Here is a 24,090-nt window from a genome sequence, read left to right on the forward strand (position 1 = left end):
GTTGTACCTCAACAGAAAAGCTTGGCACCATTTTGACATTTCCCTTCCACTTTCTACTTTTTCCCTATACTTGCTTGAGGTTGTATCCTAAACCTAATGCCACTTCATTTCTTCCCTCAACCCTAAATCTTAACATAAAACCCTTACTCATAGACCTCTTACCTCTTGATTATGCATTCTCTTTACTCGACCCGACCTCCTTACTAAAAGCCCTAACAGTCATTAACTAAGATACCTGACCATCCTATATCGTCACCAACACCAAGAACTCAACCTTGTCCATCAAGAAGATTCTGACCCTGATACTTTGCCTTCAGTCCCTACCCATCTTCCTTCCCCATCTGAAACCATCAAACCATCAAACCATCAAACCATCCTCCTTGGCAATTATCCCCACTGACAGGAGCTTTATGTATACTAGTCCTCTGATGCTTGACGAATCCAATTGGGATAAATTCTCCATGATAATGATCCTCAATCTTTGGTATCTTCAATCTACCTTCACCACCTAGTCCCCTTGCTTGAAAAATGCACTTTTGTATTCTTCCCACTCCATCAAAAACAAAGATGTCCAAAACCATCAAAAAGCAAACTAAATACGTCAAGGAACTAACCAGACATGTCACTACTCTAAATTATAGGAAATCTGCCTCCAAACAGGCCGAAGGTAGGAATTCATCGTCTTTATGGTCATTATCTAATCAAATTTTCATGGATTGGGATCATGATGGAAGTAAGCTTTTGTTAAATCCCTCATCCTCAAGCATAATCCAACAGTTTTTATCCTTTTAAGAATCAAAATTGGTGTTTGCCAATAGGCTTTCAAATCCCTTTGGAGCTCTCATCAAAATGTCGGGTCCGCCTTAGATGTTGTTGGTTCTTCCGCCATAATCATTACTATGTGGAGCCACCAATCCTTTGTGGCATTAGAAGTTACCAAAGGTGAATACTCCCTCTCAATTCATATTTCCCTCACAGGTGGGTATTACTTTTTGGTTGTCAGATATTTTCCCCAACTAATGGGTATTATTTTTTGGTTTTCAGATATATACTAACATTATAATTAAAAAGAAATGGCACCTTTTTGGCAAGAATTTAGTTATCTGTCTTTCCTATATTCAGTTTTTTGGATGTTGGAGGTGATTTTAAAGTCACTAGATGATCCTTTGAAAAAGCCAATGTAGGTCGTACAACAAGAAACATGACTATTTAGCTCCTTCCTTCAATCTTCCTCGTTGAAGTTCCTCTCCAAAATGGAAGGTACACATGGTAAGACTAACAAGAATATCTCGTTTTCACTCGGATTGACTAGTTCTCTATACCAAAAAAGGTGATTGAAATTCAACAAATGCATTGATTAAAAAACTTGTAAGACCTACTTGGATCACTTTTCAATCCTTTTTAACCCTCCGACGTACATCTTCCTTGAATCCTCCTCGTTGAAATTCCTCTTCAAAATGAAAGGTACACATGGTCAAACTAATAAGATTATCTCGTTTTCACTCGGATTGACTAGTTCTTTGTACCAGAAAATGTGATTGAAAATTTGACAAATGCGTTGATTAAAAAACTTGTGAGACCTACTTTGAATTACTTTCCAATCCTTTTAACCCCCCGACATTCATCTTCCTTGAATCTTCCTCATTGAAATTCCTCTTCAAAATGGAAGGTACACATGGTCAGACTAACAAGATTATCTCGTTTTCACTCGGATTGACTAGTTCTCTGTACCAGAAAATGTGATTGAAAATTTGACGAATGCGTCAATTAAAAAACTTGTGAGACCTACTTTGGATCACTTTTCAATCCTTTTAATCCTTCGACATTCATCTTGAGGTCCTAATCCCTTTCAATTTGAAAATATGTGGTTACAACATTCTTCTCTCCTCCCTTCGGTGGAGCCACTAAACAAGTGGAAAGAACACCATTCTTAGAGGCTAGTCAAGTCGTGGTTTCATTCAGAAACTTAAATGACTCAAAACTGTTATTAAGGAGTAGAGTAAGAATGCATTTGGCTGCATCATTACCCAAAAGAATCAGCTTATGTAAATTTTCCCTCATTGAAATCATAATAGAGGAATTAGGGTATTTTCTTCCTAAAAGATAAGTAATTCTTTGAAGGAGCAACTTCTGGTGTTGCCAAGGAAGAGAATTTCAATGCAAAAATTTCGCTCATGCTCAATTTTATCAAAGAACCTATCAAGATCTATATTTGAACAATGTTATTATAATTTCCTCTGGTTCCGAGTAGAAAGCTTGCTCCTTTTGTAATTTAATCTTATAATGAAATGTTTCATACCTAAAATAATAACAGCAATAGTATTATTAATGTTGCAAGTCTATTAGACTGCTGTCTTTTCTTACTTTTTTTAGAGAATTACATGTCCATTTTATAGGGAGAAAGGCTAGCTAAATCTAAATCAATAGATAATCTAAATTCCCTAAATTCTAGGTAATCTAAATAAATCCCTAGATACTAGGTAACAAGATAAATCTAAATAAATCTCTAATTACTAAGTAACAGTATAGATAAAATTAACTATTTCCCTTGTTGAATGGGGTTACACAAATATTCCTTAAATCAAGGTTTTTTCTTCAACATTCCCTCTCAAGCTGAGGAAATAGATATTATCTATTCCCAGCTTGGATACTAACTCATGAAACGTTGAGTTATGAAGTCCCTTGGTTAGTATATCTGCTAATTGAAGCTGAGAGGGCACATAACTAATGCATACTATTCCCTCCTCTAATTTCTCCTTGCTAAAATGTCGATCAATTTCAATATATTTTGTCCTATCATGCTGGATAGGATTATGTGCAATATTGATGACTAATTTGTTGTCGCAGGGACCTTCTCCCTTAATTTGTAAGTCATCAAGAATTATCTTCAACCATAAGAGTTCACATAGCTCTTGTGCAATACCTAAAAATTCTGATTTAGCAGATGATCTAACCACCACATTTTGCTTATTACTCCTCCATGTTACGAAATTACCTCCAAGAAAGGTACAATACCATGTAATAGATCTTTTGTCTACTATTGATCCAACATAGTCAACATCAGTGTAAGCTTTCAATGCAAGGAAATTATTTTGTTTGAACAAAATTCCTTCTGAAGTTCCTTTCAGATAACGTAACACTCTATATGTTGTATATGTTGTATGAAGGTGAGGCTCCCGCGGATCATACATGAATTGGCTAATTACACTTACTGAGTATGAGCTAGATATATTAGTTTTCCCACTAGTCTTTAGTACATTTCTCTGTTCACTGGAGGTTCTTCTTTTGACTCACCCAATTTCTGATGTGGATCCATTGGTGTTGGTGCAAGTTTACATCCGTTTTTCCCTGTTTCCATTAATAAATCCATCACATACTTTTATGTGATATGAAAATGCCCTGGGTGAGTATGCTACTTCAATACCTAGAAAGTATTTTAGCCTTTCAAGTTCCTTGATCTCAAATTCTTTCATCAATCCCCTACTGATTTCACTTTCTTCTTCTTCATTATCTTCAGTGACTATGATGTCATCTACATACACTAGAAGCACTATAACTCCCTTTGTTTCTGAGTGCTTGATAAAGAGAGTGTGATCTCCTCAACTTTGCTTATACCTAAAGTCTTTCATCACCTTTGTGAATCTTCCAAACCACGGCCTTGGTGATTGTTTTAGTCCATACAAGGCTTTTCTTAATTTGCATACTTTACCTTGTGTTTTCAAATCAAGGAGGAATGTCCATGTAGATTTCTCATCTAGATCGCCATGAAGAAGTGCATTCTTGACATCAAACTGTGTGAGCTACCAATTTAAGTTTGCAGCTAAGGATAACAATATTCTTACGTGTTAATCTTTGCAACTGGGGCAAATTTCTTCTTTCATAGCATCCTGTCATCCCCTTTTGGATTCAGAAACTATTTTAGGTATAACAATTGAATTTAGACTCACAATGGAACTTTTGTGTAATGAGGATAGCCTTTCAAGAGACATGTAGTTTGATAAGGGGTACAAGGGTCATTTTGTGCATTCTTTAGTAGGTTTCTGGAGAGCTAAAGGTCTGTCATCTATTGGCACCTATGTTGCATCTTCATTGTGAGTAGAGTCGGATGTTTGAACTTGTATTGATTCTGAAATGACTTTCCTTCTGGCATGTACTTGAGAGAACAACGAATCTAGTAATGGAGGTGGAACATATGGTTTAATTGGTAGCTTGAGAAATGAATACATTGCCTACCCCTGCAATGATGGCACTGGTTCCATTTGCCATTGTAATTTTTCGATTATTCGAGCATGGTTTATATGCTTTAAAATATTGGGAGTGAGGAGTTATGTGGTCAGCTGCACTAGAGTCTATAATCCAAGAATTATCCAGGTTCATCTCTAAAGAATTTATACAAAAGGTGAATGAAGACTTACCTGAGATTGTCAAGGCTTTGGAGCTCGATATTTTGTTGAGGGAGTCCAATAATACCCACAATCTCATAATCTCTTCACAATTGAATCCACTAGTCTCCACAGTTTCTCCATTCATCGTTGGGAGGCTTTCCATTCAACTTCTAACAACTCTCCTTCGTGTGTTGTGGTTTCTTGCCGTGAATACACCATTACCTTTGTTACTCTTCCATAGGTAGTCTCTTCCATTGGTATGCATTGGGTGGAAGCACTTGTGGAAATCTATGCGGATATAGAAAGGGCCAAATGGATATGGAGGATATGGATATGTGGTACTTATGTTAGATATGGGGAAAAGATAAAATGTGTTAGATATGGACTGATAGAAATTTGGCTTGCAGTGGGCTTGTTGAAGAGTTTAAGTTAATATTGGGCTTAGGATTTGAAAATAGTTGGTTTGGAAACTGAAGCGAAAACCCACCGTGGGTTAGGATTTCAAAACAGTAGGATCTAAAAAAACGGGAGAGTGGCTTGGGATTTCAAAGCAGAGCCGGATTTGGAAGCAAAGCAGTGACTATTGGATATTGCGGTTGGGCTTGATGAAGTAAGGAAAAAAAAACATGTAAATGCTTGCGGAAGTATTGCGGTGATGGAAGGCTTGAGGTGATGGAAGGCTAAATATTCTTGCGGTGATGGTTTGAATAAGCTGGTAGATTTGAGGTAGCTTGCAGAAGCATAGGCAGAAGCAGAGTTGAGTAGAGGCAACTTTTTTTTCTTCACAATTGGAATGAAATTGGTCAATCTGAATGGAAATTGGTCAATCTGAATGAAAATTGATCACTGTGACGCAGCCTTCAAATGAAACTTGATCATGATCGATGATCGGCAGGAATGAAGGCTTCAACGATTGAGTTAGGGTTTTGGTTCTAATCAAAATTTTCAAGATAGAAAAACTCTGATACCATGTTGCAAATCTAAATTAGAGGGCTGTTTTTCTAATTTTTTTAGAGAATTACATGTCCCTTTTAGAGGGAAAAAGGCTAACTAAATCTAAATCAATAGATAATCTAAATTCCCTTGATACTCGGTAATCTAAATAAATCTCAAGATAATAGGTAACAAGATAAGATAAATCTAAAGAAATCTCTAATTACTAGGTAATAATATAAATAAGATTAACTACTTCTCTCGTTTAATGAGATTATATTAATATTCCTTCAATCAAGGTTTTTTCTTCAACCATTATAATAACCCCCTAAGTTGGTCTAATAACCATTAGGGCAAGCTAAAAAGGGGTAAAGGACAATGAAGTTTTATGGGTTCAAACTCCATAGGAGCCACCTACTTAAAGAAACCAGTTAAGGTATACACATTGCAAGTTTAATGGATACTCACAATATAAAAGACATAAAAAGAGAAATGTTGAATTACAATAAGGTAGAATAAGAAATAGAGAATAAGACATCCTAGTAAAATTCTCTCAGAAAACATAACACAAATAATCACGAAGGCAACAGACCTCATTGAGTTGCTTCTTCAAATCTTCCAACTGCTCTTTTAGTAGCTCAGATTCCTTCTCAGCATTACTAGCTCTGCAAGCCATCTTTTCCAGCTACAATAAAGATCATCAAGACAAAGTTAAACGGTTTAGTCTTCCATGATGATCAAACAAATGTGATTGACATTTTATAAGAGAATTTTATATGTTCAGCAAGAATTCTTTCGGGGAATGTGATTGATAAGTGTCAACTTACATCTGCATTTATCCTTGAAACAGAAAGTTTTGATTCTCCTTTTAACTGTGCAAGCTCGCCATGAAGACGCTTCCTTTCTCTTTCTATGCTTTCAGAAAAATGGTTTAATTTATCTTCTAAGAGTTTAGCTTTCTCTTCTGACAATGCAATTAAAGACTCAGCTTTCATCCGAAGGTTTGCTTCATTTTGCAACTTTACCTAAATTCAAAAAGCAAGAGATTAATAGAGCATCATGTACGGTTTTAGTGACCAATATGATAAACATGTACATAATGATGATTCTGATGCAGAATCTGATATCAGTTTGAGAAGTGTGGATTCAGAATTACGGCCAACTTTTTAAAAAACAAGAAATAACTTCTCACTAATATAATAAAAAGGAATAAATGTTCAAGGGATACAAACTCCCAAAGGGAATGAAAAGAACAAGAAAAAATACAAAACAGTAAATACATCCACGTAAGGATTTAACCATGAAAATAAATCAGGAAGGAACAAAGAACTTTTCAATATCTTCACCCGAAAGACTTGGAAAGCTAGCCAACAAAAACTGAAGCTATGAAAAAGGCCGCCACCAAACACTTAAAACCAAAAGCTACTACAACCTTCTGATGAAAATCAAGAATCGACCTCCAACTTTGCAACCAAGCATACGAATCAGCTGCAATGCTCATATAAATTAAACAAGGTCAACAGACCAACGAGCTCAGCCTCCAAGAGAAATGGCCATACTACTAATTTTGAGTTTAAGGCTGGAATGGCCAACCCACAACAAAGTTTGATCTAAAACAAGATAATCACTATAAAATAAAACAAATATTTCACCGCCTAATTGAGCAAATTGAGGACTACCTCTGTGTAGAAACAATATAGTTGCAAAAAGGAAGGCAGAAAATGTGATACAACATCAAGTTGGCTGAAGTATCCAAGAGATTTTGATATAAAAAGGAGAAAGAATCTCGATTTCAGTTTCAACTCTAAAAGGAGGCTTTTTTTTTTTTTTTCTTTTGTCTTCGTTCTCAGCATTCCAAATCTTAAATCTTAGCGTTCCAAATCTTAAATCTTAATAAGAACGATCTTGAAGGAGAGACTTCTCAATTATTGTCCCACACTCTTGGAATTATCAAATAAGTTATCTCATTATTTCAAAACCAAAAACCTGTCAATTAATTAATGAGAAGATTCATCCCCTAACCTTTCGTATACCTTTCCACTAGACTTTCTATCAACCAAGCCGACCCTTTATAGGAATGCCCAAGATCTTGAGTATTCCTTGATATTAATTTCATTGAAATGATAACAATAGGGAGCAGCTAAGCTTTTATCTGAGGCAATGTAGGTGGAATTGCCCGCATCTGAAACCCCAAGCTTCAATAATAGAGCAGAGTTTACTAGGAATCGACAAATGGACGCTGTAGGGAAAGCTTCTTTGAACTGATCATGGATGTAAAATACGTGAGTATGCAATGAATAAGATAAAGAGGTGTGTGTTACATTTTCGACCCAAAAGAAGAAGTTTCAAAGATGGAAACCCTATGTGTAATCATGTGCAAAGGAGAAAAAGAAGCAGATCGAATCCCTAATTATAGTCATTTGCAAAGAAGTGAAGAAGATGAAACGTTGATGATGGAGAAGTTGCATTTGTGCATTGAAGATGACACAACCCATTTTTCGACCTAACCTGTGTGCTTTCTTCTGTCCAGCCCACATGGTCAACCCCTCTAGACACAAATTTGGGTTTTTCAACTCGAATTTTAGAGAACCATCCCAATATAAACTTCCTGAATATGACCCAACTCATACCCCAACCAACTGACTTTATTTCAAACGAGCCTAGGATGTCATTTTTCCATATTTGTGACATGGGTTTTGCTTCATTAAATTCGGCTGATGATACGGTATCAGTTCTACACGATTCTTCCACCAATCTCTCCAAATTTCACACTCGACATTGTTTCAAATGGGTAAGTGATTAAAAGTAGGTTTTTTTTAAGGGTTTGTAAATTATTTACAATGAGGAAAAAAGTATTTTGAGAGAAAATTTTCAAATCATCAAAAGAAGCAAATAGATTTGACTCATCAACTATATTGATATGGACCAAGAGACATCAATCATACAATATACTTCAATGAAGATGTGAAGAAAATGCTGTTGAAATTATCAAAAGATATTTCAATTCATGCCACATTGAAGAAGAATGAAGCTTCATAGTTATAAATTTTGGGTGGATCATAATTTAGTGTGATTAAGAGTTATGGTGTTTCTTTAATGTATTTTAAGGCTTATTTACATAGTGGCTAATTATAGTCCTAAAGTATACATAGTGGCTAATTATGGTCATAAAGTATACATAGTGACTAATTATAGTCACAAAGTATGAATGTTACAAACTCTTGAAATGTCTCATGTAAGGTCAAGGGTTTTACTTTGAGGCTATATAAAGCCATGTATGTTATTTTTGTAAGGAAAAATAGAGTAAAAGAAGCATTTGTGCTTTTCTTTATACAATGGCTAAGTTTCTTTGCAATTTTATGTAGTTTAGGTTGCATGTAGAATCATTCAAGGTTCAATCTTACTTGTGGAGTGGTTCGAATCTCAAACAAATGTTATTGATGTGGTAATCCGAATCTTACTTCTCTTGTAGTGATTCCACATCATTTATATTGTTTGGCAATTTGGTTTCTTCTCCTAGTCTTCTTTTTTCTTTTTAAACTTGAGAACGAGTTCTCTTTTTGGGTGGGTTAGAATTAATGTAGGGAGAAATGAAGGTAATCTAGATCAATCCACTTTTTACTATCTTTCGCAAATTATTTCCACATAAATTGATTCATAATAAAGATTGGAGTTTAGACCTCGTGGAGAAAAATCTCATCTATCCTCTTAGGCTACACCACATTGATCTCTATTTTGGATCAACTTAGAAGAGGATTGTAAAAGTCCATTGATCTTTAAAAAATTTATTGTTTTCCATGGTTGACAACTATCTTTATGTTCGTTTCCTTATTTCTTTTTTGTTTCTTTAGTTTTAACTCCTTTGTAGAATTTGTGTCCTTCGAACTTTCATTCAGTTTCATTATATCAATGAGAAGTTTTTTAGTTAAAAAAGACAAAAACTTACAATAAAAAATACATGGAGGCCTTTTTTGAACCATGAGTTAGACTATTTTTTGTTTGGAACCATCATGTGGTAATGAATGCTTTTCCAGTGCCTATTGAATGAAGCATTCATGACCAATCAATTGGCGGCTCGGAATTGTCCACTTTGTTCAATAAAGAGAATGAGGAATGGGGAACCATCATGCAGTCAAAATCGGTCATGCATTTGTGGGACACTATTCAAATTAGCTCAGTAATTGAAGATAAAAGTCTCCTCAACATAATTGTTCACCACCTTTTGGTGACTTATTAGTTCAATCACCAGATTTTTTGCAATGCTTCAAAGGAAAATCCAGAGATGGCAACTACAATCATTAAAGAAACGTCTTTTGGTGATTCCCAAAGGTTGCTCGAGTCTTCTAAGTCTTTAAGCATTCAAGAGGTGAAGAATTGTTTTGTTGCACCTTATCTTCATTACTACACTCGAAGAAAGGTGCATTATTCTTCAATTTTTCCAACCACCGCGGATAATACATTCCATCCAGATTGTATTAAAGAAACTGCTTCTAGCCTTTTGGCTCCATCGATCAAGAAAGTAATTTCTCATATTTGTAGTAGACAAGATTTTATTGTATTAGATTTTGATGGTGTTTTCACTAAAGGAGTATTTCATTTTTCAAAGGATCTCACTACTTCTCCTTCCTCTCACATTATGTTGATGATTGTGATGATGCATCTGAAGTTAGTTTGAGTAGTGTGGAATCTACTTTTAAGCTTATGGAAATTATAATTGATGATATTGGTGTACAAGATTCTTTTAGTTATGATTGGTATCATTATTTCAAGAAACAAACAAAGAGATTCCTCATTCCCTTCATTCAACAATGCCTATCAAATTTGCTTCTCTTATTGAACTTGTGGCCTCGAGATGCATGAAATTCTTCCATTCAACTCCCAAGACATTCGTTGTTGAAATTTGATTGCTCTATATTGCATTTGTGGTTTGGGTTCAGTGGTTCTTGCTTGATGTTTTGAGGCTCAATTCTGCTTTTATCCCTAGTGGTTGTTCTTTTTGGTTAGAGCTCAGATCTTTGAGTTTTTCCAGTTTTTTTGTTCAAAGTTTTTAGTTCTCAGGCGTTGTCTTTGGTTCCATTTTTAGAGTGCAATCTTTTGCGTTGAGTTTGGTCCTTGAGGCTCTCTTTTCTAATTTATTTTTGTACAATTTGATTGGTATTTCTCATATTGAATGTTATTTCTATATCTTGTTCTTTTTTGGTTCTCTATAGTGGTTTATTTTTTGTGTTACGTTGTGTTCTATTTTTCACTTCCTTGAAGAATGTGTATTTTTTAGTATTAGTCTCTTTTCAAAAGAGACATCTTAGTGTCTGGAGTACGAGAAATGGTTCTCAAATGGACCTTGGACTGTTAGTTGACCATCAAAAAATGATGTAGCAATCTAGTTAAGTGATTTTATATAGGTCAGTTGAATATTTTATTAAGTTACATACTATTTTTTAAGTGAGCTGGCCGCCCTCTGCTTTTCTATCTCATATTGTTAATCAATCATCTCCACAACCCTATTGTCGCTTCCAAAACCCAATTAGGGTTTGGAGAGTTTGGTTGGCTTTGTTTAGTTGGTTTTTTCCTCTCTTTCACTCCGCATGGGAGTTTGTATCTTGAAGTTTTTTATTCTTTTCATCTATTAATGAAAATTTTGTTTCTTTGATTTTTTTATTTTTATTTTTTAAAAAAAAAAAAAAAAGAACCAATGACTAAAGTGAGAAGAGAAAGTGCTCTCCCTCCGTGTTCTCCTCAAGGATAGAAAATAAGAACCAACCAGCTAGGAAATAAAACTCTTTTGGTCGTTGGGCTTGAAATTCAAATAAACATACCTCCAGTTCACTGCTTATTTGCATTTGCTTCTTCAATTGTTCCCCGGAATCATTAATTTCTTTAATTAATTGCTCTTGCAAAACCTTTTCACGTCCCCTTGCAGCAGCAAGTTCTTGCTCTGTGTATAATAACTGATCCAGAAATTTTTTTCTCTCCGATTCTGCGACAATTACAATGACAACTCAAATCGGCAAGAAAAATTTTTTAGATCAAATATTGAAAACTAAAATGAAAAGTTACATGGAAGTAGAAATAACTTACCTAGGAAGAAACCAGCAAAGAACTAAAACAAAAACAGATACCAGCCCAACTAAATGATCAAAACAAACCAAACAAATCATTCACCTTAAGGTAAACTCCATCCTAAAAACAAGTAAGTACAAACTGAAAGATCACACAACAATTTTTTTTTTTCCTCCCAAGAATCCTGCAAGTCATCCCCTTATTCTTTGGGTGCCTCCACTTNTTCAATAATAAATGAAAAGAAAGAAAAAGGCCCAAGGATACAAACTCCTAGTGGGAGTGAGAACAACCAACAAAACCAATAAAGAACAAATTCCGTAAATTATAAGAAACCTAAAAAAGACACTGAAGAGAGAAAGTGCTCGATGGAAAACAGCCACTGAAATGAGGTGAAAAACTAACACAGAAAACCGATAAACCAGAACCACTGAAGCTAAGACCAACTCCAACGATGTGTAAGATCAACTCCTGAGCCACTGCCCAGAAGACAAAACTTGGAAGAAAAGGTCATGAAGACACCAATAGGAGAGGGTGCTCCAACTTTACTTCAAAACATCAAAACTTTACAAGGAACAATGAAAACAAACCCCTATTCAGACACAGGACCTGCTTACGGCAACCTTAAAAAATGAGAAAGATCCTCGATACTATTTAAAAATTCCTTTGGAACTTCCATATAGATATATTTAAACTTTGAAATAACACTTGAGGAACTTCCCCATGAAGAAGGATAAAACACCCCTACTTAGGTTGGAATTTGAAATAAGAGAAGACAGTAATAAAGAAAATGGAAGACAAGGAAAGGTCCCAACTCACAATATCAAGACAACCTTCAGCTAAAATTGCTTCCAAGGCAAGTGTAAGTATATGTTCTAGAAACACTAATACTACTCAGTAAAAGATTGATAAGAGACCAGCATCTTCAGTTTGAGATTTTTTTTATAGGAACCTTCGTTTGCTGTTGATGTTATTTATTTTAAATAGAAATATAATTTTAAATGATAGGTCCAAAAGGAGGAAAAGTGTTCAATCATACAAACTCCCAAATGGGGGGGGGGGGGGGGGGGGNAACAAAACATGACCGTACACAGCCCAAAAAACAAAACCAACTTCAACAAACTCCGAAACAAAAATCCAAAGAGAAATATCAACCAAAGGCACCCACTAGAGACAGGCTTTTGCATTAATCTCATCCAAATCAACGCCACAGCTCCTTTAAAAAGAAAATATTGTTCCTTTTTCATCTACTGCATTGTCAGGAAGGAGAGGAGGAGACTTATCAGACAGATTCTTTGAAGGATATCCAATTTCTTCACAAAAATGAGTACATAAAACCTTTTCAAACGTTACCTCACCAATCAACCCAAAAGCTTGAGCTGATAAGTTATGATAAATTTAATTATGTCAATCATCCAACATTTTCCTTCACTTGCAAGCTTACGAATTTGAAGAAGGCCCAACAAATGAAAATCAATATTAATTGGGGAGGGAAATGATACAATAGGGGTTCATACACAGGACTTTTCTGATACCATATAGCTAGGTATGAGAATAATTTTCTAATATATTCTTGAGTGAGAAAATAGGATTATTTATACAAGAGGGATCCTAGCTATCGTTATTTTCTCACTGGGATCCCTCTTGTACAAATAGAGTTAAATTCTTCTTTCCTCACTCAATGACATAATGATACAAGAGGGAACCCAACAATAGAATAATTTCCATGAAATTTGCAGTCTCTAGAACGCCCCCCCTCCCCCACACACACACACACACTCTCTCTCCTCACTCCCCCTACCTCACTGATTCTAGCTTTCAACCGATTCAGGCACAAGTCTGTTTAGCTCCAGTTTCTTATCCGATTTTAGTTATTTTCATTTTAAGTCCTGGAAGTTAGTAATTGCAAGATCAACATTTCGTTTTTTGGTTTAAATCTGAAAATTTTTATGAGGAAGGTACACAAGCAAAATGATGATACCCCTTTCTCCACCACACTTGAGGTGGTTTGAAAGATCCATTGTTAAATTGTTGCATTGGCCAAATCGACAGTACTTCTCCAAGCAAGCTTGCGATTATTCATGTACTTCTCATCCGGAAAAACTCAAGTCTCCTACAGGTTGTTCATGAGATGTGTTGTTTGGCCCTCGTCAAGTGGCAGAAAGTACATTCAAGTGTCAATGGGCTTTTCAAAGAAGGGATGGTTTACATTTTGGAATTTGTTAAATGTTTCCCTACAAAGTTTGATAACCTTAAATCTAAGACAAAACCTTTATCTCAGCCAATACAATCTAAGACATCTGGAGCTATTAAAACTTTGGCTGGGTGTTTGCAAGAAAGACACAGATCCAAGGTTTTTTAATACGCCAGATAAAATATCAGAGTGGCAGCTTTCTCAAGGTTCTTATTGGTAAGAAAAATCAAGAACTGTTTAATGAAGGAAAATATTTTTCAACTTCTTAAATCCAAAGGCAAAGCTCCTACGGATCAGTGTGGTCAAAGTCATCCTATCAGAATTGTGGTTGAAGAGAATCAGAGAATTTTTCAAAATCAGCGCCTTTCTTGGTTTGGCAGATTTGAATCAGCGCGGTTAAAGTCTTCTTGATATTCTCAAAGATTATTGCTGGATAGTCTTATGGGGTATTTGTCTTAATTAGCATGCCTTAGTCTTATGGGGTATTTGTCTTAATTAGCATGCCTTTATTTCTGCTTTATAGTTTTTTTTTCTTCGTAGTGTTTGGTCTTTATTTCATTTTTTTATTGTTTTTTCACTCTTCATTGGAGTTTGTATCTTTAAAGATTAGTCTCTTTTCATTTCCTTAATGAAAAGTTCAATTCTTGTTTATAAATATGATATATATATATATATATATATATATATATATATATATATATATATATATTATCAGCAATAGAACAGCATTCACTTTCCCTTAGGAGAAAAGCGAGCCTTCAAATTCCCTAGCTCAATATTTCAAAAGTCTAGAAAGATGTGGATAAACTTTCCCATTTTTTTTCCCGGCAATGGGAAGAGGATTCACTTTTGACAGGACGCTTGGTTTGGAGATTCTCCTTAAAAATTGTGGATGCCAAGTCTCTACAATATCTCTTTAATCCCTTCCTTATGGTTCTGTAGCTGATAATTGGCATAATAGTTCTCCTATTCCAAAAGATTTTTTATCGGCCTTATGGAAGTCAAAATGTCCAAAGAGAATCAATATTCTTATGTGGATGGTGATTAATAATAGATTGAATTCCTCTCAAGTTTTGCAAAGGAAGCTAGCTTTTTCTTCCCTCATGCCATCAATGTGTTTTTGTGTTCTTTGGCATGAGATAACCTAAATCATTTGCTATTTGGCAACTCATTCACTTCATCTTTTCTTTTCTTTTTTTTTCTTTTTTTTTTCNTTTTTTAACAAGAACGAAATGTTTCATTGAAGAAATGAAAAGAGTCTAATGGTCAAAGATACGAACTCCACAAGGGACTGAAAAAGAGAAAGTGATAAAAGAAAGCAATAAAATTAAACAATCAATCACTCAAAATAAATTATAAAGACATTCCAATTGAAGGCAAATATCTTCTAGAGAAAATCCAGCAAAATCCTATGAGGGAGAACACCAAGAGGAAGTTTTCAAACGGACCAATTCAAATCTGTAAAGTCAAGATAGTTGCTTTCTTTTTAAGATTATTTGATTTCTTTCCATCCACAATTTGGATATTGAATAAGGAGGGCAGCTTGAGCCAACAAGAGCGCGAGTATGAGTAGCCAAAAAATAAATGTTTGAGAGTGTCCCATTAGACAAAGTAATTTTTTCACCTTCTACCGATAGCTAAACACCCTGATCAGCAACTATCCCATTTACTTGCCTTGCCAGAATACCACGAGTTTTTAAAATTCTCTCTGATGCAGTCTTATCAAGTTTAGGGATTTGACTTGTTGCAATGCAATCTCAACAGATTTAACCCCAGCAAACCAAGAAAACTGGGTATGAAGTGTTGATGTAGTTCCATCTCCACATCAATAATATGCTCAATCATAGTCTCTGAGGGTACAAAATCTCGCAAAAAATTACCCATAACTGCTCCCAAGCACTTTCTTGAAACAGAAAATCACTGTATTTTATAGCCCACATAATGATCGCTAATCTTATTCATTCCAAAGATGTTTTCTTTCTCTAGTCATTTAGACCCGAAACAATTGTAAACTAACTAATCATGTCTTGTTGAAAAGAAATTTTAACCCAAAATGTAACCACCTTTTTGAACTTCCAATGCTTTCAACTTGCTGTCATCCCACTTGATTAGCATGCCACCTGAACCGACAATGGATTTCACATTCACCTAGCTCATATCTTACAGATTCCATAATAAGTTGATGATTTTCCTATTAAAAAAAAAAAAAGCCAACCTTGGTTTCTTGAATAAGATATCAGGACAATGGAGTTGTAGGAATTTCTTCAAAATTGAACTTTTTTGAAAAAACTCCCAGATCCCTGATATTCCATGACAGAACTTTCATGAAAAAACGAGAAATAAAATGCATTTTTAATTCTTGTTATGAATCCTCATGGAACTCAAAGGAGAAATTTCATGCAGTTGCAGACCACTGAGCTATAATAATGACGAAAACCTGCATTGGTTTAAAGAAGAAGAAAAAGTGTCATTGACGTAATGATTCTCAACCAATTCATCCTTGTAAGAGGGATTTTCCTGATCTGAATTTTGAAAGAGGGACTCAAAAGCTTCTGCAAATGGATCTTTTATTATGATAACATCAAAGTTGTTGCCATGAGAATGAAGATGCAGTCCACACTACTCAAACTAACATCCAACTCATCATCAGAGTTATTAAAACAAGGATTAGATGCTTATTCAGAAGGTGAAAGGACTTTGGATGAACGAATGATACCCTTAAGAGACTTTTATTCCAACCAAATCATTATTACCAGAAGTGAGTATGGAAGGCTAATTGATGCTTGAAGAATTACTTGAAAAGTCTTCTGTGAGCCAATATTCTTATAAACAATGCTCATCAGTAACCATTGGAAGTCAAAAGGGATAATTTCTTTTTATCTTGTATGATAATTGCCATAAAACCATCTTTTACTTCTTTGATACTCATTGAAACTAAGGAGTCTAAATCTTTGGAGGAATTATGAACCATTGCCTTGGAAGACAGACCATCATCAATTTGAACCGTTGCCTTGGGAGGGAGACCATCATCCATCAAAGGAACCATTACCTTGGAAGAGAGATCTTCATTAATTACAGGAACTGTTTCAATGAGAGGCCTGTTTTGTATTTCTTTAACAAAAGAAGAATCAATATTCTCAAAAGGCACAGTAGAAGGACCCACCTGTTCAGATAAAGGACAAGTATTTAAAGATGTCTCCTCAATACCTGGTGCAATAAAAGCCTCCTTCTCTGGCATAACTAAACCTTCATTCTCTAGCACATTAATGACATCCTCCTCGTTTAAGATGATGATGGGAGCTGACTGTTAATGCTCGCCAGGCAGGCTAGGGACAATTAAAGCTTCATCTTCTGGCATAATTAAAACAGTGTCCTTGGAAGCACTAATGACTCCATCTTCCATGACTTGCTGTAGCTTACATAAATCTAAGGAACTTGAAAAGTCATTTAAAGACAGCACACCATTAAAGCTTCATCTGCTGGCATAATTAAAACAGTGTTCTTGGAAGCACTAATGACTCCATCTTCCATGACTTGCTGTAGCCTACATAAATCTAAGGAATTTGAGAAAACATTTGAAGACAGAACACCATTAAAGATATTTGGAGGATTTAGTGAAGTCACATCATCAAATCTAAGAAAAGAATGCCCTCTTTTTCCAGGTTCTTCTTTACTTCAATACGAGCTTCAGTACAGTCAAGCAAATTAAGGGTTTGAGACGAAACACTACCAAGGCCACCAGAATATTCTCCAATTGCTTCAAACGTGCTTAGTTCCCAATATGTTAAAGGTAAGTTCTTTATGGAGATCCAATCTTCATGCCCCTCAATAAAATTTGAATTGGTATGCTTCTCATGACCAATTTTCAATTTTTAAATAGAAAATTTCATATGGCCTCCATTTTTCATCATGACTCCTCAAAATCCTTTCTTCTAATTTTATCAGTCTTATCAACCATAAGCGCTTCGGCTTTGTCTCTCGAGATCCACCATAGGTTGGGTTTGAGAGTGTGTGATGGGTGACTGTCCAGCACAGTTCTAAAACACTAATAGTCTACCAAGAAGAGTTCAGTCGAATTAATGTTGATTCTTTCCTAACTTTAGGGTTTCTTGCCTTTCAGGAATTAACACCTCAATTCATTGATGGCAAAGGAGAAATTCTAGCTTTAGACTCTCGATTAAATTTCAGCTTCTAACACCTCAAAACTTTCATCTAATTTCAGCAAAGCCTCATAAACCATAACTGTTTTGACTTTTGTCTCTCGGATCCACCACAGGTTGGATTTGAGAGCCGCATGATGGGTGACTATTAAGAACAATTCGGAGAGCCCATTTATTCTGTTGAAAGGAGTTTAGTCCAATTAATGTTGAATCATTCCTTACTTAAGGGCTTCTTGCCTTTTGAAAATTCACACCTCAATTCATTGATGACCAAAGAGAAATTTCAGCTTCGAAAGAGACTTTCGATTGATTGCATCCCCTTGTAAGGGGCTGAATTCTTTCTTGATCTATGAACCAATTTAATGAACAAACCAATCTTTCAACTGAAAAGTAGTTGACTATTCAAACTGTTGGGTCGGGATAAGCAAGACCTCTTGCTTCGAGAGAAACTGGAGTGTTGTCTAAGAAAGCTAATTTGGCAAGCATAGGTCCCTCGTACCAAAAAAGCAATGAACTCAATAAGCAAACATATCTAACACGTATGCAAGCATCGACCCCGAATAGCATCATTCGACAATTTAGGCAACCCGATGTGCCAGCAAAGCAAACCCCCTTAAAAACCCATTACTTAATGAGGATTTGTTATGGTTCCTTTCTTTCTTTGATTTGAAACATCCCAGTGGAAAATCAAATCAACGGACGATACACGAACAAGGAAGAGGTTGGAAGATCTAACCCCAAGTCAACCGACGATGCATGAACAAGGAAGAGGTTGGAAGATCTAACCAAAGAATGTGATAGCCCTGTACATTTACAGTGACCTATTGGAACCCCAAAGTCTTTATAACAACATCCTCATTCACTCGTACCAATGTATAAAAAGACATTTGCAATTATTACAATAGCGAAGAGAGTTTATGACAAAAAAAATAAGGATTTCGACGACTTATAGCACTTATGATCAGTGTTGTATTAAAATCGAATCTCTTGGAATAAAAGAAAGTTGAGACAATTCGTCACTGGGAATGACAAAATAGAAATTGACCACACATCCTGTTTTTTATCGCTACACCCCGTCATACCCTACTCCAACTTTTCTCTCTACATAGACTCAAAAATATTAAAAGAAAAATGGAAGCATGGCTAGTCGAATTGAGAGGACTGCTACAAAAACGAACACATACTCAGTTGTGCGTGATCAACAACTATCAAAAGATCTGATTTCTTCTTTTCCACTAGGTAAGCTTAAGCTAGAGGGCAAACCCATGAAAGGATAAATTGAAGCACCAAAATCACCGACACCGGTTAGTAGCAGCAAGCAAGAGCGAATTAGAGGTTTGAAGGAAAAGAAACACAGTTTCTTGGCAGCGTGTTCATTTCTTTTTTGCCGAGTTTCATTTGATTTGTTGTGGTAATTAATCAAGACTGGAAATTGGGAAGTATCTTCTAAAACTTCTTTAACTAAAACCTCACAGAAGTTCATATTCACCACTTCTTTCTCCATTCGAACCCAAGAAGATGTTCAAATAGATTGTCTTCAGTGGAGTTCAAAACACTGACTGTCCCTCACGCTCTTATTTACAGCCTCCACATAACTTCTATGAATTGGCTTCTCCTTAATCACAAGCTTCTCCTTAACCACAGACAACACAGATGAATCCTCTAACAAAATCTATTTAAGAAAATCAATTAAAGACCAATAATGTTCTTCATAATTCTGAAGGAAATCTTTTAACATTTCCCAAAAATAAGCCAACCTTTTCGCCTTTTTTTTTTTTTTTTTTTTTTTTTTTTTTTTTTTTTTTTTTTTTTTTTTTTTTTTTTTTTTTTTTTTTTTTTTTTTTTNTTTTTTTTTGGAGAAATCAGCAAGTATTTGAATTAACTTCCTACCTCCAGAAGGAGGCCAAACAACACACTAAGTGCCATCCTTGGAAGGACCAACGCTTCAACAACTGAGTTGAAACAAAATCATCTCTATCTTGCTTAGAAAATTGAGAATACACAAGGAGTTGCAACAATCAACTAACGAATGTTTGAACAACGCAAATGAGAGATATAAAGAGGAACCACCAACTTTGTCTTCATATCTTCTACAAAAAACAAAACATCGCATCGTTGAACCAAATGCATAAGAACTTATTTCATACACAGAAGCTCCTCACTTCCAAAACTTAAGAGTCTTCACTGATACACTTCATCTATTGGCAGAAATTATTTGGGATTTTTAATCTTCATGGGTATTCACTAATGGTTTCAAGCACAACTCTCCAATTGCTAATTGGTCCAAGTCTTCCTCCACGGCTTCATTTGTGGTGGGTTATAATCCAGTTCGGCTATTATATCAAAAATTCAATTGGCGCATAGTCAGTTCTTGAAAGCAATTGTTGGCTAGATCGTTTGAGGCAGCAAAATTCCAGGTTTCTATTTGGTGTTCTTATTCCAAGCTCTTTTATGATTTTTCCTTGCAAGATATGTGTTTAAATTGGGTTGCTTGTATATTACCTTAGTATTTTCACTCTCTTTTTAATTCCTCCTTTTTGAAAATTTTTATCTTTCAGCATTAGACTTTCTTCAAAAGAATATAAAACTGCATTCACTTCATCTACCAGCAATTAATAGAACTTATATGCTAACAACTCACCAACTTTGGAGAGGTTCTCATTTAGCACGCCCAACTTCAATTCATAATCATGAACTTGCTTCTCTGCATTGCTTAATGCATCTAAGAAGTCTGCCTTCACCTGAAAAAGAAACACAATTAAAGTTCATGGTTCAAGTTCTACCAGTAATTAAGGAATAAAAGCAAGTAGACAAAATTGATTGGGACAAAATATGAAAGAGGTATTGGAAAGCTTATTATTGTGCAAAGTTCGTATGTGAGTTCTAAACTAAAGTTAAATGTGTCAAGGAGCAAAGACATTTGATTTCTAAACTATAATAAATTACTGTGAAATAGGTAAAAAGTATTGCAAGCGGCCAAACATACTTTGACATGGCATTCATAAAGAAGGTGACACAAATTGCACCATATCAACTTCTCCATGGAGGATAAAACCATTGGAGTAGTTCAAATATCATAGTTACCTAGCTTGGTTAGTCCACACTGATTAATAAATGACAATGAATCACCTACAAAGTGGGATCATAAATTGTCTTCTTTTCTTCCAGTGTTGATGCTTTAAAGGGACTTAACTGATATTAAACACATCGTGATGTCTATCTGGAAATAATCAAATTTTAACATGACCTGATAGAAGAGAGATCTAGCAATTAATACCAGCCTTAGATGGTATTATCATGCACCAAAGGAAGGTTTTTCTTTTTCTTTTTTTTTTTTTCTTATGTTATGATAAGACACCAGACAATTCGATTGATTGAAGAAGTAAAAGTATAGCCAGGAAGAAATGTCCCCCATGGCTAAAAGCTGAGAGACATCAAAAAATTGATGTTCCAATTAGCTTTCGTGAGGAAAGAAAAATCACTAAAAAATACCAAGTCCAATTAGAAGCAGCAAAATTCAACAACTACCAAAATCACAAAAAGTATCTAATTATCTCATCAGAAGCCCCTCAAGTTCTTTAATCAAATCTTCAAATCTAGGCCTTCCCTCGTTGGCTTTATTGCAATAGGCTAGAGAATCTAGGCTTTAACACCAAAAGATTGATCATACATGATCTAATAACAGAAACCAAAAAGCTACAAAAGCATCAGGGTGTACCAAACCTAAAAAAAATACTACCAACTTGAGCGTGTAAAGGAGCAATAAAGAAGGAAATGAACAAAGTCTAGTGCCCAGGTTCACTGCATGAGACACACTGATGGAAAGAAAGAAATCAAAGAATATTTGTAGAAAAGACACAAACTTAAACAAAACTTTTCGATAATGTTGTTTACCATGTTATATCTTGGTGTAAACTGTCTAATATTTTACTTTCTATAATTATACCTCCCTCATTTTAATTTGGGAAGGTCTTTTGTAAACATCGTGGGTATTACATCCTTTTTGTAAATTTCAATCATTAATGAAATTGTCTCTTATCAAAAAAAATAAATAAATAAATAAATGTGGGAACATGAAAATGTTTGAACTTCTCCTTTGGTTTCATCGGTATTTGAACATCAAAGAGCTTAGTCAAAAGGAAACAAATTAAGTGTCTTTCCACTCAAAACAATTTCCCGTAGGCCTTCATGACAAGGAGGGACTTGTTGATTCTTCAATTTGGTAAAACAATGACTGGTTGCAGACGCCTCGAAGTCTATCATGCTTCCTAATCCTGCCATCCAACCTTTTTTTATAAGGGAACCCATCCATCCAACCAAGCCTGTGACAAACGAAAGTTGAATGCTCTGTCATTGGAGGATCTCTTAAAATTAAGCATCCAACCACCAAAGGTATTGTTCCAGCAGTCTCAGCTATTGCTGCAGTCATTGTCAATCAGAGACAGTCTCGAGTAAACTTGCCTTAAGGCACAACTACCAAATTAAGAAGATTTACATAATATAAAGTTTAGAACCATTACTAACTTAGAATAATGAGACAGAACTAACCAAGATTTTGCGCTCACAAATGAAAACCCCGGGGTAGTCATCTACAACTACTAAGAGAAGAAGAGGCACTGGACCAACCAATCCAATCAGTACCCATACTTGCTAGAGATAGCTATGCCACGAAGTATCGAATTCCAGATAAAAACCTCAAGAACAATTGGGAAAGAGGCAACAGTTTGCCTCCCTCTAAATTTACCCTAAATATCTCATGATTTGTCAAATTTCAGGGCTTATTTAAAATGTATGTCGGCTAACATACGAAATGGGCGGGAATGTCAAAATAGACAGTCTAGTTGGAGTTCGCCTGCCCATTTAGATGAAGACCTCCTATTTTAGGAGTTTTCTTGTGACCTTAATCTTCAACACGATTTAGAAGCACATGGCTGTCAGATTCCCAGTGACTCAAAAGTGTGTTCAAACCGCCATCTCCACAAAATAGTTAACTGGGTTTAGACAGGCTAACATTTACGCCTCCTAATAGAGTTCAGAAACATCAAACATTTCGAACAACTAACGATATTCACTAAATAGTAAGACTATGAAATGATGTATCAATAACAATAAATATATTTGAGAAAGGGACGTCATTTCCGAACCATTTGGCGACATTGGTAAGTGCAGAGCATCTGCTCAGAGGGCTCGTGCGAACACTCTGGTTGTGTCGTTGCTGGCACCACGGGAAGAGGATCTTCATAGATAACGAGCGGAAGATCTGAGGCACCTGCCGATGAGGAATCGGGCAGAGCCCTAACTTCGGATCGTTGCTTCTTCGGTGGAGGAGTCCTGACAATCATCCTGCTGCCTTTCCAGATTCCAATTGCTGTGTTAGGGTTTGTTCGCAAACTGCAGTGATGTGGCTACTGACCAATTTGAAAACAACGGTCGTTTAATGGCTGTATTCAGCTAAAGAGCTTCATCCCAACGATGCAATCTAATATGGTATGGAGGGGGAGGTGATGACGGAGGAGTAATTTTTCTTCCTTTTTTTTTTTTCTTTTTCTTTTCTTTTTTATTCTTTTTCATTTTTCAAGTTTGGCTCTTAAATGTTAAGAGCATGAGATTGATTTTCACACCAATGGTGTCACGGTCATATTCTTTTTTTTAACCGTGCAACGTCGTGATCTTGACACGTTTACGATCATCTAAGGGGAACTCAAGCCCCATATTCATTTTTTTTCCTAGCTTTGTGGCTTCACCAGGCCTTATGAGAGATTTGTCTTTGCCAATCGAACATCGCTTGTAACGACCCTAAATTTCCACATATCTAGAGTCGCCACTAACGTCTCATGCTCATCTCTAATGCAGAATAAAAACCTAAGCATGCTCATCTTTACTAGCGGAAAAATTTAAAACTTCAGAATACGTTAAAACATTGAAAAACACTGCCGGACTTACGTGTTTCAAACATCATGCTGGAGTTCAAAAGACAAAATAAAACGATTACAAATTAATTAATATAAATGAATGAAATGCAAACGCCCTATCCTAACCAAGACTAGGAATTTTAAATATGCAACTATCCTATGCACGCGCCACAGTCTCTGATCACGATGCCACCGTCAACCGTACATGGGAGCCTTGCCTTTACCTGAAAAACAATATGGCACACGGCCTGAGTATTTCGAAGAAATACTCAGTAAGTGACCCCACTATAGGGGCCATGCTAATGCAAACACATGCAATCATGAATAGGGACCTATCTCTAATCATCTTAGGGGTGGCCTCCAGTCTCGGACAAATTGGATGTGTAGTACTTCCCTACACACGACTCACACGTGCGAGTGTGAGTCCCCAGGGCGCTCGCACACCCCCT

General features: G+C 35.7%; 1 protein-coding gene across 1 annotated transcript in view; it reads right to left on the reverse strand.

The window, feature by feature from the left end:
• LOC111792885 (mitotic spindle checkpoint protein MAD1) overlaps positions 1-23,257 on the reverse strand; it is a gene marked incomplete at its 5' end in the record, with an annotated part of 36,143 nt that extends 12,886 nt beyond the window's left edge. Inside the window, 5 exon segments of the mRNA XM_023674506.1 lie at positions 5,911-6,003; positions 6,146-6,343; positions 11,135-11,295; positions 20,371-20,470; positions 22,874-23,257. Coding sequence (XP_023530274.1) covers positions 5,911-6,003; positions 6,146-6,343; positions 11,135-11,295; positions 20,371-20,470; positions 22,874-23,071 — 750 coding nt within the window.
• Positions 23,258-24,090: the final 833 nt, after the last annotated feature.

The sequence above is a fragment of the Cucurbita pepo genome, chromosome LG01 (genome assembly GCF_002806865.2).
Source record: "Cucurbita pepo subsp. pepo cultivar mu-cu-16 chromosome LG01, ASM280686v2, whole genome shotgun sequence".
In the NCBI taxonomy this organism is placed as follows: domain Eukaryota; kingdom Viridiplantae; phylum Streptophyta; class Magnoliopsida; order Cucurbitales; family Cucurbitaceae; genus Cucurbita; species Cucurbita pepo.